This window comes from Haliotis asinina, chromosome 1 (genome assembly GCF_037392515.1).
Source record: "Haliotis asinina isolate JCU_RB_2024 chromosome 1, JCU_Hal_asi_v2, whole genome shotgun sequence".
NCBI lineage: Eukaryota > Metazoa > Mollusca > Gastropoda > Lepetellida > Haliotidae > Haliotis > Haliotis asinina.
The window spans coordinates 92,663,040-92,679,801 of NC_090280.1; the positions used below are offsets into that span (position 1 = coordinate 92,663,040).

The window sequence follows — 16,762 nt, forward strand, 5'->3', positions numbered from 1 at the left end:
GATCTTTATAAATAAGTCTGTCCCAGACAAAATGTTTAACCAAGCCTTTTACTGTCACAGCTTATTTAGAGCAATCTAGTTAAACATTAACTCAAGCGCATCAACTTGTCTTCGGCGCGAGGTCAGAGTTACCGCTCTTTGACTGCTAGAAACAGACTTATATTTACTTTGGCATTTGCCGGTAGCCCCTGATAAAGTATGATAGAGATCCCTGAACCCATGTCCCGACACGGGTGGGTTGGCCCTGCTGGACCGAAGCAGGGAGGGGGTGGAGGCATTGACATGAATATTCATGAGCAAATGACAAAGGGCAAGTTGGACAGCTTATGAGAAGAAGCCTGAGATCGGCGCTTCACCAGAAGCTGTGTGAGTGTGGTTGAGTGAGTCAGAAAACTCGGGTAATTCTGGATAATTGTCTTCAGCTGCGCTCGCGGGCAGCTCGTTGCCTTTATCCTCGATCTTCGCACAGAGGAGACTAGTTCGCAGTCAGCCAGCGCGTGCTGTGAGTGACGGTAGATCGCGAGCTCGCCTCACATAAACTTTTGGAGTAAAAACTTGCTGGCGCGAGTTGGGAAGTACTTATCGCGCTAGAAGTAACATTTCACAGCTCAACATGGGGAATATAAGAAATCTTTACGTGACACTTCTCGTGCTAGGTGTGTGTGTATTTTGTTACGGACAGGAGACTCACCAAAAGTTCAAAATCAAACTTGCGGCGTTGTCAGCGACTAAGGCACCGCCAGCCCCCACCACGGAAGAACCCCGATTGGGCCCGAGGTATCACCACAACCCACGTACATGCGGAGAAGCCGATCTGTGTTGTAATGGACAAAACAATACGTGTTTTGTGTTTGGTCGTCGGCTTGATGGCAACACAAATGAGTCGAGGTGCTACTGCGATTCCAATTGTTTTGTGATGTCCGACTGCTGCGTTGACTATCACGATCATTGCAAAGGTAGGTGGCCACTTAATTTATGTATTTCATATTCTCACTACTGTTTTTCTGCTCAGTAAATCCCGTAACAAATCACATCCACGGTGGACATTCATAATTCATGGTTCAACATTCTATGAATTCAACGACTGCACCATTCATTCAATACACGATAATCCACAAATATTGTTACACAAATATTACTTCACAACAATTACACCATCTGCAGTTACTTGCTATGTGAATTTGGCTCCAACATGTCAGTGATTTTCTTTCAGTGGCAAGTGATTTTCTTTCAGCGATATAGCCCACGAAACTCTCCATACACTCTTAACAATGTGCAACATGGTTGATCAGCTGTGGAAACGATTAGATATGAAGCGATAAACCACATGTTCGCAACATTAACACATTTTATCCACTCCTCGCAGTGTAAACTAAAATATAAGATCCTGTGCTGATAATCGTGTAAGAGACCCCCAGTGTGGACAGTCTTAGCAGCCCAGCTCCCAGCCATCAGTCACTGTTTACCATTAGTAAGCACAGCAATCGGCAGTCTCCCTTCAGATGGGCGCTGGGAGTTAGAATAAATAAATAGTGAAGTTTCTTCACAGGAACAGCGTAGGTCACAGTCAATCACACAGAAGTTGCATTGCTCAAATTGTGAAAAACATCCTGTGCTGTAATTTTCTTTCACATTTGATTGATAGTGCCCTGTCCACATTTAGCTTTGTTAGATTCCTGCAAAACAACATTTAGTGTGAACTTCTCGGGGAGGTCTTTTACTTTTAGAAGTTACAAAGATGAAGGAAAACCAAGTTCTATAGAAAGTCAGCAAGCATCTTTATTGCTTTAGGTGAGACTTTGCTTGATAAAAGTGTTAGCACCTACTCCAAAAGGTCACACTCATTCCAGTAAAAAAGTTGACTATGCATAGAACTTGGTTTTCCATTAACATTTAGCGTGTCCTGTCCTTTCCTCACAACCTTACACGACTACAAACCAAACCCTCTCCATCCTAAGCATTTCTCTGATTCCTTTCCACCACTCATAATCTAATAGATTCCACTTAATCCTCTTCATAACTTATCCTCACCTATTCAGTAGCATTACAAATCCTTTTAACACAACCATATTCTTATTGTCTCCTCATGGACAGCCAGTGTTGTGTCTTATCTCCAAGTTACCCCCATGTTCTCATTATCTCCCTTCCCCATGTTCCATCACACCCCCTCCCTCCATTTCCTCTCCCTTTGGTAATCCAGTGCCTGATAAACTGCACAATAGTGTATGGGACAGGCTATGCATGCAGATGTACATCTGTCCAGTAACTGTCTTCTAAGACCCAGCTAACTGTCTACCTGGACAGAGCAGAACTCAGGATAAGGCATATTTGTTGCTTGCTCCCCCACTTCTAGATCTAAGTGTGTCAAAGCACATGTCCTGCTATAAATAGTTTCAACCTGAGATTGACAAATCGGTTGTTGGCCCCTTGAGAAAAAGATATAGGTTCAGGGTTTGTTTAATCTTACACACTTTCATTGAAAGGTAGAGAACTCTGTACATTAAACTGAATCCATGCCTTGTGAAAACATCAAGTCCCAGTGAATGAATATATTGGCTGACATTGTTAGGTGTGGAGATGTGAATCCGGAAGGTTCATAGCAGTTTCGAAAACTCTTTAGAACAGGAATTGTTGCTTTAATTGTAAAACTTTTTAAACTTTGTGATAAACAGAATCAGTGTTAAGCTGCAAGGAACCAGACAACCAGAACCCACAGCCTGCCACAGAAGGATATGGATATAATACAAAGCGGAACAATATTTATTACAAGAATCATTGTGTGCACTAGACAGTGAAATGTTCGTGGAAACTCTCCTTATAATACAGAGTTGACACTTCATATTTAATGCCTGTATAGTTACAGTGTTTGTAATGTATCAACAGACTTGGTGCATCAGGGTATTCATCATATTCTGTAAAATGAGAGAGAGAGAGAGACTGAGAGAGAGAGAGATAAGAGATATGCAAGATTGGAAGAAAGTGATGCTAGATTGTGAGAGGGAGATGCAAGATTGTAAGAGAGGTAAAGCTTTGAGAGAGAGAGTGATGCAAGACTGTTACGGAGAGAGAGGGAGGATGAAACAGTTCCAGATGAAAGAATGAAAGTTGAACATTGCTAGTTCTAGATGTGTGTGAAAGTGAGAAAAACCAGCGTATTATTCTATGATGCAGTGTAAAGTAAAAATATGCCTTAAAAATAACACTACATCACTTCTGATGCAATAATAAAATCACTAATCAAGACTAAATAAGTCAATGCTTCAGGTATTAAATGTAACTAAACTGATTTCTGATTTGAAAGTACACACAACAATTCTTTAAAATTCAGTCTTAGAGACATATAGCTGAAAAAAGAATAAATTAATATTAATTTAGTTGAAAATCAGTTATCTTTGTATATTGCTTGACCACCAAATTTATGGTTTTGACTGAGAGAGAGAGAGTTTAATCTTTAACAGGAGACAGTTGTCACTGGAGCTGGATACAGTCCTTCTCTACCAACCATCCTGTGTAGATTAACCCCTGTGAAACCTGATTAACCCTTCAAAAACCTGACATTTGATCTCCGAGATACAGATGATCATCTTCAGCCACAGCCTCCCCACCATCCCCACCTTCAGACCAAGATGCCAGTTCTAACATAAACACAGCTCTAGCAAACAGGGAGCACGTATGTTGCTAATCAGCCAGACATGTTTAGTGTTTAGTCAAATAGCTTTTCAAACAAACCTAATGTGACTGTCTATCCAGGAATCCAGCCTTACTTATCAGCTAGTGCTGGTGTTTGGAGGACTAGTTTCCAGACTAGTTTCAATACTCCCTGAGACAGTACTTAGTCCTACTGGGGTCGCTAACATCACTACCATGGCATCTCCGTGCCAAGGCCATGTAAACCAGACAAAAAGACTTGAGTTTTTATCTTCATTAAAGATAGTGTCTCTTTTAATGAGTCAGCAAGTTCTGAGGTCAGCATTGCGATTAAAAACAAGATTATTTATTCCAAATTATTTTTTGCTGATAAAACCAATTTGTTAAAAAATTCAATTGCACATTATAACATTTTATTCCTGAACATCAAAGGGTCCCATGCTGTTTATTGTGGCTGGTTTCAGCTGATCTTGTTAAGTGTCCCATTTTCTTAAGTTCATTAAGGAAAACGCCAAAGCTTGGCTTGAATTAATGAAGGTTGGATGGTGAATCGGAGATGATGTTAAAACTAATGCATTCGTGACACCACTTCTGATGAATTAAAAAATTTAAACGGTTTGCAGTAACTGTTTGGGAATGTTAAAAAGTAATAAATGTCAAGATGAAGATACGGTGGCCATGTTTCTAAGTTTTTGAGGGGCCACAAACAAAATCGGCCTTCACAGGAGAGTTTTATCTTGAATCAGATTAATGGGAAACACATGAGAAGCTGAGGGGAAGGAGCATGATTGGGAGGGGGTCAGTTAATTGCATTAGGCGAGATTGGTTCTCAATTCCCTTCATGGGACAACTGGGCCGTTTACAAGGGAAACTTCACATTCTTTCCAAAGTTTGCCCAAATGAAGCATGCTTCATTTCAATTGATGACAAAATGAATACAGTCGTGTGTTGCTCTGGGACAGTTTTGAGATTTAGAAAAAAAATTTCAGACTATCTACTGCCTCCAGAGTAGCGAATGAAGGATGTGTAAGTGACTGATGTAACCGTACTGAATGCATATTAGTTGTGCCTGCTAAATCATTGATAGATGTGGTTAAAGTTGTTTCCAAGTTTTCTGGCAGCTGTGACACAACTACTCTTAGTCCCAGGTGTCACATAAATAGAAAATAATTATTTGATTTCAACCAACTTCTTCACTCACTAAAAGAGTTTTGTTTATCAAAACCTGTTTTCATTTGAGGTAGTCGAATTTTCTTTTCTGTTTTCCCATATCAAAATGATTTCATCCTAAAATCCTTTTCCAAATGAATACAAATGAAGGAATGGAGAGTATGAATGAATCCAGTTAGTTTTGACAGAATGGGGATTTTTAGCAGAAGGTGCAACTTCATAGGTGAGTATTGTCTGCCATACAGACCTGGAAACAAATATGCCCTTTATAACCCTTGAAAGTCTAGAGTATGTGGCAAGTCTAGATTACTACACTGAAAACGAAGTAAGTCTCAGGGCTCCTGTTAAATATGCTTCGTTAATATTATTTAGGAATGGTTTTCTGTATATATGATAAACTTTTGGAGCCTACATGTTAGTCTTAATACATCATAACTCTAAAGCTTTGGACTAGAAACTAAAAATATATGCAACTCAGAAGAAGTTTAGGACCACCGATTTTTTTCATATTGTTACAGTAAATGAGTTGTGAGTCCTGTGGTATGTATCTTACATGACCTACAATCCAAAATGACCTGTAAAGGAGTAAGGTGAACTTGTATCTTTGTTAGGAGGTTTTCTCACTTGTACTGGAAAAGGGTGCAGACATATCTCTGAATGTGCCTGCCACTCTAGGTGATTCCTCCTGAATTAGGGAGAGATAAGGTCTTTCACTAGAGCAGGGAACTAGGTCATCAGTTCCACCCAGTGGCACCAGGATGATACAGATGTGGCTTTGTTTGAGCAGAGCTACAAACACTAACTGCTGCCTTCACACCCTGGAGAGGGTTCATCTCTCATCTAGTGTTATTCTCATGTACAGTGAGAAGTTACCCCATACTTTGGAACAATATGGTGAAAATCTGTAATGTACTCAGGTTGAGTTAACAGGGCCATGTCATCATATGTACTATTAAAACGTGCTTGATACAATAGGAGATAATTTAGAAAACCTGGCAGATACGTACCACAGTAATGATGTATGGTCATAGAATCATTTGTGGACATGTTTATCGGAAAAAGTATTGTTTCATTGTTTATTGACCTCTTTACACAAGAGTAGCAGTGGTGTGGTGCATATATGAATCAAAACCCAAGATAACTTATACTTCAGTAAATTCCATTCAGTAAGTTAAATGTACTCTTAAGTTCTTCCAAGTTCCCGTGCTCTTGTACTGAAAAAGTAAAGAATATTCCTGATTTTAAAAAATTATCTGGATCCCTGCTTTGACCCAGTTAGCCAACCCTTCCCTGTTGTGACCTCTGTCTCAGTGTCTGTGGTAATGTTTTTTCCATGTTTATGGTCTTGGTAACCACCTGATTTATTTCATTGAAGAAAGTCAAGCCTGGCATCCTGCCTCATAGTAGTGCCAGACTGCCAGATGATCCTGCACATACCTTCCAGCTTTGTTTATTGAATGTGACCTGCTTGAAGATAAAGGCAACTTTATTCCATGGTGAAATTGATGTCACTGGCAGTGTTTGTTAACTGAGCCTGAGGTTTCTGAGCATTAAAGGTTTGTTCTTAGAGTATTTGAATCTAAGGCCCCTAAATGTTTTTCCATGAGAACAAGAACATGGGTCACTTCATTTTCTTGCACTGATTCAAACACAGATTTTGTTAACAGATGTCCAGTGACATTCTAGATAGTTTATGGGATTACATAATGGGATGTCTCCCATGCCAAAAATGTTTTGGTCATTTTAAGAAAACATCCATACACAAAGGGATCTCTTTGTCTGTTTGAGGAAGGAGAATGATTGTGGTGATCAGAAAGATTTGTATGTTAAGTTAGCCTTAGAATGAAAAAATAGGAAACAACATGACACATAGATCACTGAAAAATGTGAATAGACACACTCACATTTGCAAAGACTGCAAATAGAGTCATGAAAGTTGTCACATAGATGCTAATTTCAGCCATTAACCAACTGAAAGCATATCATTCTTAGCAACCCAGGTTTTATTTTCCACGTGGGTTCAATGTGTGACGCCCATTTCTGTTTCCCTGACCATGATATTGCTGGAATATTGCTGAAAGAGGTGCTAAACTGAACACAATCACAGAGTCACTCACTCACACACTCACTCACTGTTGTTACACCATTAAGAAATATTTTGACAAAGATTTTTGTACTGTTGTCAATCAAGTTTATCAATTCCTGTCAAATAACATTCTGGTAAATAATACACAAACTTTGCAACCTAAGGTTAACTAAAAGTGTATGACTTAAGTCAATATATGCTTGGCATGTGCATTTATCATGAAGATAACAATAGGCTGATTTTACTGCAGGTGCAAGCCAAAGGTCTGTCCCCCATCATCACAATAGATGGTAAATCACAGTTTCAGTGTACAACAAACAACAAGTCGTTAACATGGTTAAATATTTGTCTGTAGATTCCTTTAGTATATTGCCTCTCCATCTTGTCCTCCATCACTTAACAGGCCATGTAATTGGCTTTTGTGTTCGCAAGAAAGACTTATCTCACTCAACAAAACATTGCGCTACCTATCACCTTTGTGGGGAAATTGTTATTGTCCCGAGATGCAGTCATCTTTTGAGTCTAGACTGTTTGTAGTGGAGGGATTAGGTTATCTCACTTTACCTAACTGGGGGATTTCAATCTGTTCTGGCTGCCCGAGCATGTAAGAATACATTGACATCATTTCATTGTTAAATAGGCTTTTGACACCTTAGAAATAGTTTACATCAGTGTTGATGTTTCACAAATAATCTAGAAAAATGATGAAACAAGATTCTTAATTATCATGTAATGGGTGCTAAAATTAAGAATAAAGTTATGTATCTTTTGGCACAGAGATGGCATTTGAACCAGGTGTTATATTATTTTGCTTTTATTCCTGAATATTGACATTCAGAGCTTTGTCCCCCAAGCAGTACATATTGTACAAGGTGCTAAGACTGCATTATGTTGTGAAAATGCTTGTGAAATATTCCTAAATTCTTAGAAGTCCATTCACCGACATGGTTTGTGCTACAGCTGTTCAAGTTCCCATGCTTACTTAGATTTAGAATAGCTGTAAAACTAAGATTACTAAGAGCTATCAGTGAAGTGAGGCCCTTGAGACACACTGTTTCAGAAATGAGAATAATGCAGTCAGGATGTCGACCCTGTATTCAGGAGTCTAAGAAAGAAATCCAGAAAAAACAGAATACAACCTCGTGTCACATCAAGATGTCGCCATGTTCTTAACTCTTGTGTCCATCCATCACACAAAGGGTGTGTAAATCTATAAAGTGTGTCCCCATACTGTCCTAATATTCCTTATAATTGATCTATTCCTTCAATTCCAAATAAATTCAGTCTCATATGCATTTCCATGCTTTTGCTTGAAATATGTTCACGTGACGAAAGGTTATCATCTGTCCTTCAGCTAAGTGCGTATCATCTCTGCCGCGTTGATGACATCCTGACCAGGGATTTAACTGCTGTTGTACATCAGCCCTGTTTCATCTGTGTTATCCTGAGGATGAACTCCCATCAGATCCATTAAGACAGATGTAGAAATGGGGTGCTACATGTATCATTCAAATATGCGTGATGCAGATGGATTTTATGGGAGGTGATTTATCAAACCCTGAAAGAGAGAGACGTATATTTGAAAGAGTCTATTTAGCTAAACATGGTGACTCTGCTCCTTTAATGCAGAATGGATTCAGACTGAAGGATCGTAATGATGTGTCGAACATTCTACAGAAATGCTATCACAATCAGCCATCCTCAGGTATAGAATGTGATGTTGGTGACAGATATGGTCATGTCTTCAGCTGGTATTGCCCAATGATGTAGCATTGTATCACAGTTATCTGTAGTTCATACAATTGATAAATTTGTAAGGGGCTTTCGATTTACCTTTCAAGGGTTTTCGTACATATTCTACAGTAGTATCAATTTAGCTTAACTTTTCCATTTCAAAGAGAATTTATATCCCCAAATGCATGTGCTTGTCATAAGATGCAACAAATGTTCCATAAGGACCCTATTTGTGCAGGCCTGTCATTAGAAACAAATACTGTCAAAATATAAACTTTGCTTGTCAAAAGAAGCAACTGTGGGACTGTAAAGGGTGGGGATAGGACTGGGGGACGGGAGCAGTGTGTTGGTGGTGGTGTAGCACTGTGGTTAAAGTGGTCGTTCATCACACTTAAGACTTGGGTTCAATTCCCCACATGGGTACAATATAAGAAGCCCATTTCTGGTGTCCCCTGCTATGATATTGCTGTAATAATGCTAAGAGTGGCGTAAAACTAAACTCACACTGTAAGAGGCAACTAAAGGTCATTGATGAAGTCAGGTATGGGTGTCACGACCTGTTCGCAAGTGTCAGGGTCATAGGTAATCCCCAAAATGGTCCTGAGCTCCTCTCATCTCCAGACCATTGGTTGTTAAGTCACCAGTCTTCAACTGCTGCATCACAGTTTACCTGTCCACCTCGTCAACTCACCTTGCCTGGGTAGACTGACTATGTGAACTATGGTTTACATGGCCAGATCGGGTGTCTCACCTGAATCTGTCTTCAGGTGCAACAGTGTCACTCAGCGGCCACCGATGTTTGTTTAATTTAGCAATCCTAAATTAACTGTATTAACTAAGTCCATGTTTGATGTGTTTTTGCCGTTAGCTGGGGCTTGGTGTAAACAAAGTCAGTCACTTTTGTGAACTGGAGGTAATTACTTAGCTAACTTCAAAGGAACTTTGACAAAGCTACATTCATTATTCAAATGTAATTCTTTGTGACAGCTAAAGTTTGTTTGATCAATATGATAATTCAAATTAGTTATGTGTACTCAAGGTATATAGAGAGTACAATGTTTGAAGAGTGTGTTCAAATTTACAGTAACTTTGGTCATATTTCAGCCATATCACGATTTATTATATTATAAAATCTGCCTTCAAAGGACAGGAAAACAAATGGTATATCACAGTTAGATATTTAAAACTTGCCTGTAACTCAAAATTTTGTACTATTTAGGACATTACAATGCAAAAACTGTGGGGACTTTGAAGACCATTTCTAGTGTTCCCTTATCAAATACTGGAAAATATAATCAAAAAGTGTTGCAGAACCTCACTCACTCACTCACTCACTCACTCACTCATTCTGAAGTATTGTGTGAAGAATATTACTGGATTATTGTTGGAAAGTGTCATCGAACCTGTACTGATTTCAATCACTCATTTCAATGGAAGGTACAAAGTGTGGAGTCCACTTCTGGTGTCCCCTGCAATGATATCACTAGAACATTGCCATTACTCACTAATTTACGTTTAAAGTGCGTGGAATTGGTAAGGAATTACATCATTCCTTCCGTCTAATGTAACCAGTATGTTCTCAACAAGGTCCCCATGCAAATCAAATCTTAGAACCATTGTTCACATGGCACAAAATGCAGCTAAACAGTCCACGTTAATGTCCAGCTTGCCCTGAGTTTCCCATGTGTCGCTGTTGTACAGCCAATCACAGGGAAGACCCTGCATCTGTTACGTAACTAATGAATGAATTTATTACACTCCGCGGTGATGGTTAATCTTCCCAGGGTCCCCTGGCTCTCAGAAAGGAAATAGTTTCCTCTCAATCGGAAATAATTTCTCGGAGGTTGAAGTGCCTCCTGTTGGAGAGTTGTTGAGTGAGTAGCTTGAACCTGTGAGGGGGACAAAGCTGGTGTTATTTACTTCTATCATTGCAGGATAAACTCTAACCCTGGAGTACTGAAAGAAACATGCTCATGCTTGTTTCACAAAGGGACTTGGTTTGAGGAGGGGGTTGAAATTGGACAACAGAGGGCACAAATTCAGAATATATGTTAAAGTAAGATGTTTTGTTAAAAACTTTACCCCAATTCCAATACTATGAAATTTTAAAATATATTTCCTATCCTGAAAATATTACATACCGGTACCTTAATATGTTTTAGTTGATGTACTGACCCTATTTGCAGTACCATGAAATTTTCATAATTTATTTTGCACACTGAAAATAGTACATTCTTTTTTTGCTTTAGAGAGTAGGTAGTGTTTAAAGAGATGTTTTATTGATGGCCTTAACCTATTTCCATGCTGTGAAATTTTTAAAGTATATTTTACATAGTTATTTTTGACTAAAATATTACAGAGGTTGACAGTTTTTGTAAATTTGAAAGTCTTTTTGTTAAGATAAGATATTTCACTGATGGGTTGAGCATGTTTCAAAAACTATCAGAGTTTGTTAATATGGGTTATATCCCGAAAAACATACAGTGTGAAAATTGGCAGCAATTTGAGTTAATTCTACTCTGTTTTTTCATATCCTTTTTAGATGTTGCCATATTTGTACATCTTCAGATACTTTTTATGGGAATGTCTGAAATCAAACAGATGTTGTATCAGGGGTATATTACTCAAAATTTCAGTGACAGTGGAGATGAAAGGGTAAGAATGAGAAGGGATTACGACTGATGATGGATGATGATGGAGAACATTTCACCCAGAATCTCGCATTCTGGACCGATTCCCATCATTTACAGTCATGATGGAGATGAGAGATTAACCCCATCTGAAAAAAACCCCTTTGAAATGAGTAGAGAGCAACTTATTTTAAGGCCAAATATTTGATTTCTTGTTTAGATGGACCTCGTACAAATTATGCTGGAGTTAAAATTGTAGAGTTCTGTTTGATTTTAACAAGAACATGCTGATGCTTATTCTAAACACCTTATCTGTTAATTGAGGAGTCTGTCTCTCGGTCCCTGAGCCACTATGAAGACAATGTACATAGTTTTATGCCGTTGAGCACATGTTTATTCATGATTATTTATCTAATGTAACGGTTAGTTTACTTCAATCAAGTGTGTTTTACAACAACAATATTCTGATTAATCAAAAATGTTTTTCACAGTTGATAATTATTTTTAATCCTTCTTTCGATTGACTTTTGATTATTTCGATCATCAGAACACCATGAGTTCAAGGTTTGTTCTTGGATCTGTCATGGGACGGTCTAGGGTCCGAGGGTCCAACTGAAATGTCCTGTGCTATCAGGACCAGCCTGGAGGTTTGCTGTGATAAGACTCCTCTTTACACCAGATAGAGAGGCATCTTTATGGTTGATGGATTTGGCTTGTTGCTTCACATTTCTGTCAGGGAGTGCTCTGGTTTGTGTAATAAGCTTTGTGAAGATGAACAGCTGCTATGATATTTGCACTTCAGATATAATTTTGGATACATTTGTGGCCACATGTACTGATTTATCATGGCATGTGTATATGGAAGGCCACTATGTGTGAATGCCTGCGCATGTTCAAGTTCGATTCACATTATTTCTACATCTGGTCATTTAAGGCGCCACTTTTCTCTGTGCAGAGTTCCATCACAAGAAATAAAAGATAATGGCTTTGTTTGTCAGTTCACCTTGATGATGTTTCTTTGTTATTATTAAGGATCACAGCCTCTGATTTCAAACTGATCACTAAATTTTTTTGTGTTAATTATTTAATAAGCAGTCTGTGAAGTTATTCATGTTTATATTTGCGGTTATAGCTTGAGAGTGATTTAAAGGTCTTGTCGAAGTCCATACTAACACTGGGGCCTGTTATCTAAAATCATATTGGTCAAATATATTATTTATTCTTAATGAAATATGACAGATATGTAAATAAATAATGCTCCAACAATGCATCAGAGTTTTCCATATTTCTAAATAGACAAACTTTATGGGCAACAACTACTTTATGTAGTGAGTGCAATGTTTCAAATATTGTACTATCATCCTGTTGGACAACATTTTGATACACATTCTTGTATTATTGACAATGGCACAAGAATCTGTATAGAAACATTGCACTAATGAAATAAAGAAATTGTTGTTCATAAAGTCTGTATATGTATTGTACTTCCCAACTTCTAAAATGCCACTTGAAGTGATAAGCATGATAGATAGTGGTTATGACAGACTCAAAGGGACCACTAATTATAGTTTGTTTTAACTGTATTTGTTATACCCATTTGAATCAAAATATACAGTAAGTGACTGGGACAAGCACCTGTTTGTTATATGTCTATATGTCAGCTTGTTTATAGCATGTTCTTTACATGCATAGTTTTCTGTAATGCAGTATGTGTTTATACTTAGTTAATATGATATTATTTTGTCAGATGGATGAAGGTCTGTTGTTTACTTGTTTCATACAACTGATGTCAAGTTCATCTTTTTTGTATACAGGTAAATAGTATATAACGACATCTTACTTTCTGAAGTGCAACAATGCCAAATAACGTCAGTCAATGACAGCACAATCATCCATTGAGGTTATAAAGAATTTATGATATTATACATGATGTTCATACAATATACCAAACAAAGGCGGAACGCGACATGTGGGATTGCAGTGTACATTTTGGAACATCCCTTTCATGAATGACAACAGCATTTCTTTCGGACCATCGTTGTACAGCTATAAAATATACACTGTGACCTGTGGAGTACTTGATCACACTACTTGAACTTAGGTTTCTGTTAAATTAGGACACCTGTCAATATTATTGAGTCCATCATGGCTCCCTTGTATGTGGGTGTAAAGCTATAAAGTTAATCTGTGGCAGGATTCTGCAGTTTGGATGCGTTGTTTCATGCTATAGGGAGTATAACATCTGTTGTACATGGCCATTGTTACACCCCTCGTAAACAAAAACAATGCCTTCAGTCTCATCTGGCTCTGTGCACTGTACCGGAATGCTTTCATATGTGGGTATAAAGGACTCCCTTGATTGAAGTCAGATAGTGGAGAAAGTCAGGCGTAATGCCCCACTTCACGGTTGTTACGACTGTTTAGCTCCCAGCTGGAGATGAACCCAGACCTCATGGTAGATGTCACATGATATAACTGTATTGTAGACATAGAGCCGTTCTCATTGGAAGATCTTAATGAGTTTATATGACCAGCAAAAAACTGAAAATTACTATCTTAATTGTCAGGTCAACCATATTTTTACCATACAAGTTAGATAGTACACTGTTGCTGTACGTCTAAAATTGTCATAAAATTACAAAATCAACAAAAGGGACTTGTTCTGGGTCAGTTCATTGTAATTAGCCCTGAGTGAAGTTTGGTTGGTGTTTCAAGGTGTTTTTGGTATAAAGAACGTGAAATTCATGTTAGGCAACAAACAACAAAGTAGTAATGATTTTTATACCCATTTGTGGAGATTTTGCTTTGTGTTATTTTCTGCAAGTAGTAATTTGATTCCAAAAAAGGAATTAATGTTTAAAGTCCGGTCTATATTGCTCCATCTAACTTCTGACTAAAATCTATGGAAACTGACCTCATTGAAAAGGGGTGAAAACATCATCCTAACTGATGACATGAGCTGAATCTTCCTGCAGACCCTCCACTAGTTACCACTTCAAAGAGCTTCTCTTGGTGTCAGAATAAATTTTTGCATTTTGTGATAACCTATACAGTACTATGTATGTAGACTGTCTATTGTGTTAATGAATCAAGGTCATTACTGAAGAAGGCTTGGATACTGGAGTTGGTTCATAATGCTTGCAAACAAGGAGAGCTCTGTTACGCACTGCAGCTGAAGAATGTACACAGTGCAACTTGGATACCTGTCTTTTGTTGTTTTGTAGTTAATTTTTTGATGGTGGTGATTATTTCAACCTATACAGGTTGAGGTTTTATGTCAACGTATTTGGGGTAGAAATCGTCAATGACATTTTAGTTTTGAAGATGTTGTAAAAGTAATATTAGATATGCAAGGCACTACTTGCATTATGTCAGCGGAACCATGTTTTTCTGAGTGAGTGTGTTTAAGCTAAGTATCACTGTTTAGCAATGTTGCTAGATTAACAACTAGTCTCTGAAATGAACATATTTTACAGAAAAAAATTGTTCATAGTTAAAAAAATTAATATAATGAATAGGAGCCCTGAGACTTTCTTCACTTCCTGAAGCTGTGGAAATCTAGAGGTGCCATATTTTCGACACTTGTGTGGGCTTTCTTTTATATATTTGCTTCAGGGTCCGTATGACAGACTGCAGTGGTGCTACAAGAGGTGTAAAACATCACCCACTCACTCACACACTGGTACCACCCAATATTCATTCTCACCAGTACTGCTCTATCTGGAGTCAGTGGGGCTCTGTTTCCAGAAGTGGCATCTGGTGTGAGTTGGGAATGAGTTTGCAACTTTCTGACAGACCTGGCCATGTGTGTTTGCAGCAGGAAGTGCTGTGGTCAGCATATTTGTTCAGTGTCTACCAACATTTGTCTTCATCCTCTACTGAAATTTGAATCAAGCTTCACTAAGCAGGGAGGAGTGGTGAGCTTCGTTAGCAGTGCATGGTCAGGGTTACTCACCTGGGACAGGTGTGCGGAAGTGTACACACTGTTGATGATAGTGTCAGAGCATTAGCAAATCAATGTAATTGAAAAAAATAACAAGAAATATCCAAAGTATTTAAATTCACCAAGAGTCTGTACTCCCTTAATGGGTGTTTCTCCCTTCCTTTTGAATTCCTTGCCAGAGATAAAATATTCTACTAAATGTTTGATGTATTAGCAAAAGTAGGACCACATTCTTTCATGCCACCACAAATTATCTGCAGGGATGTGCAAGAACCAGATGTTCTTTAACTTTTTCGAGTGGTGTGTCAAATGATAATGAAGAAAATAAATTTTGTTTATAAACACTGTCTCATGACATGTGGTTAAGTAGACTGTTCTTCAGAAAGAAATGCTTTCTGGCTACAATTAGATAAATATTGGAAATACCAGTTTGTTTTTTGTGTAATTGACAAGTTGAAGCTTCTGCAGATTACAAAGTGTTTCCCGTCTGTGGAGTGAATTCCATGTACCACTGGAAGGTGTAGCATCACTCTCCACCAGATGGTGACGCTCTAGTTGGGTTATCTAGAAGTCAGATGGAAGTCTGTGATCAAAGTGTCGACACATAAGCCTACCAGCAATGAGCACTTGGTCCAGACCCTTCTAACATCCCAACATGCCTCTGCATGTCTTCCTGCAGCCCTGTACACTTCACCGGATGTATGAATGTCAGTTTGAAGTATAGACATCAGAAAAATTGTTGAACATTTTAAACTGAGATTTTGTATGATTCCTGACCCAGAAATTAGTGACCGCCTTCAAATTGTGGGTCAGATATACACCATCTGTCTGATGTTCTTCCTGCGTATCTGATTTCACTGATTCAGCGCTTTAATTCCAGCTGAAGTCAGTGTTCCTTGTGACAGTAATGGATATCTGTAGTTGTCAAGTAGCAGCCCACGGATTGTCAAATAGTGTATCTAGTGTATTGCCAGCCTTTCTTTGAATGTTACAGGATGAGAATAAAATATTTACATTATTCTTGTTTAGTTTCAGTGAATAGTCATATTTGGGTTAGGAGCTTATATCAAGAGCATTGGTTCACACCTGATAACCTGAGATCACTTAATCCTCAACAGTTATCTCCCTTTTAGGATCAAGGATAGAACTGACCTTCAAGAACCTTTGCTGATGTGTGTAAGAGATGAACAACAGGAGCCACCATCCAATGTGTGTACATAATATTATGGGCTATCTTGACTTAAGGTTTATTATTGACTTTTGAATATTGTAATTCTATGAATATTTTGGTGATTGGTCCTCAGCAACAGTCGTCGGATTGACGAATTTGGTTGATCTAGATGTCGTCATGTGCAAATTGTGTTGATTTCTGCTTGTGATGTCAGTAAATTGACTGTCAGGAAGTTCATTATTTGCAGACGAGCATCGTATAGATAGAATTTTGCTGTATTTGGTGTTAAACAATAAACGGTGTTTGTTGATGTCAGGTCTTGGAAAATACATGAAATTCATGAGAAAAGGAAAATCTTATTGTGATCAAAGTTATTACAC

General features: G+C 38.2%; 1 protein-coding gene across 1 annotated transcript in view; it reads left to right on the top strand.

The window, feature by feature from the left end:
• Positions 1 to 310: 310 nt before the first annotated feature.
• Positions 311 to 16,762, top strand: part of LOC137255474 (somatomedin-B and thrombospondin type-1 domain-containing protein-like) — an 85,137-nt gene continuing 68,685 nt past the window's right edge. The window contains exon 1 of the mRNA XM_067792912.1: positions 311 to 956. Coding sequence (XP_067649013.1) covers positions 614 to 956 — 343 coding nt within the window. The 5' untranslated portion in view covers positions 311 to 613. The remainder of the gene's footprint in view (positions 957 to 16,762) is intronic.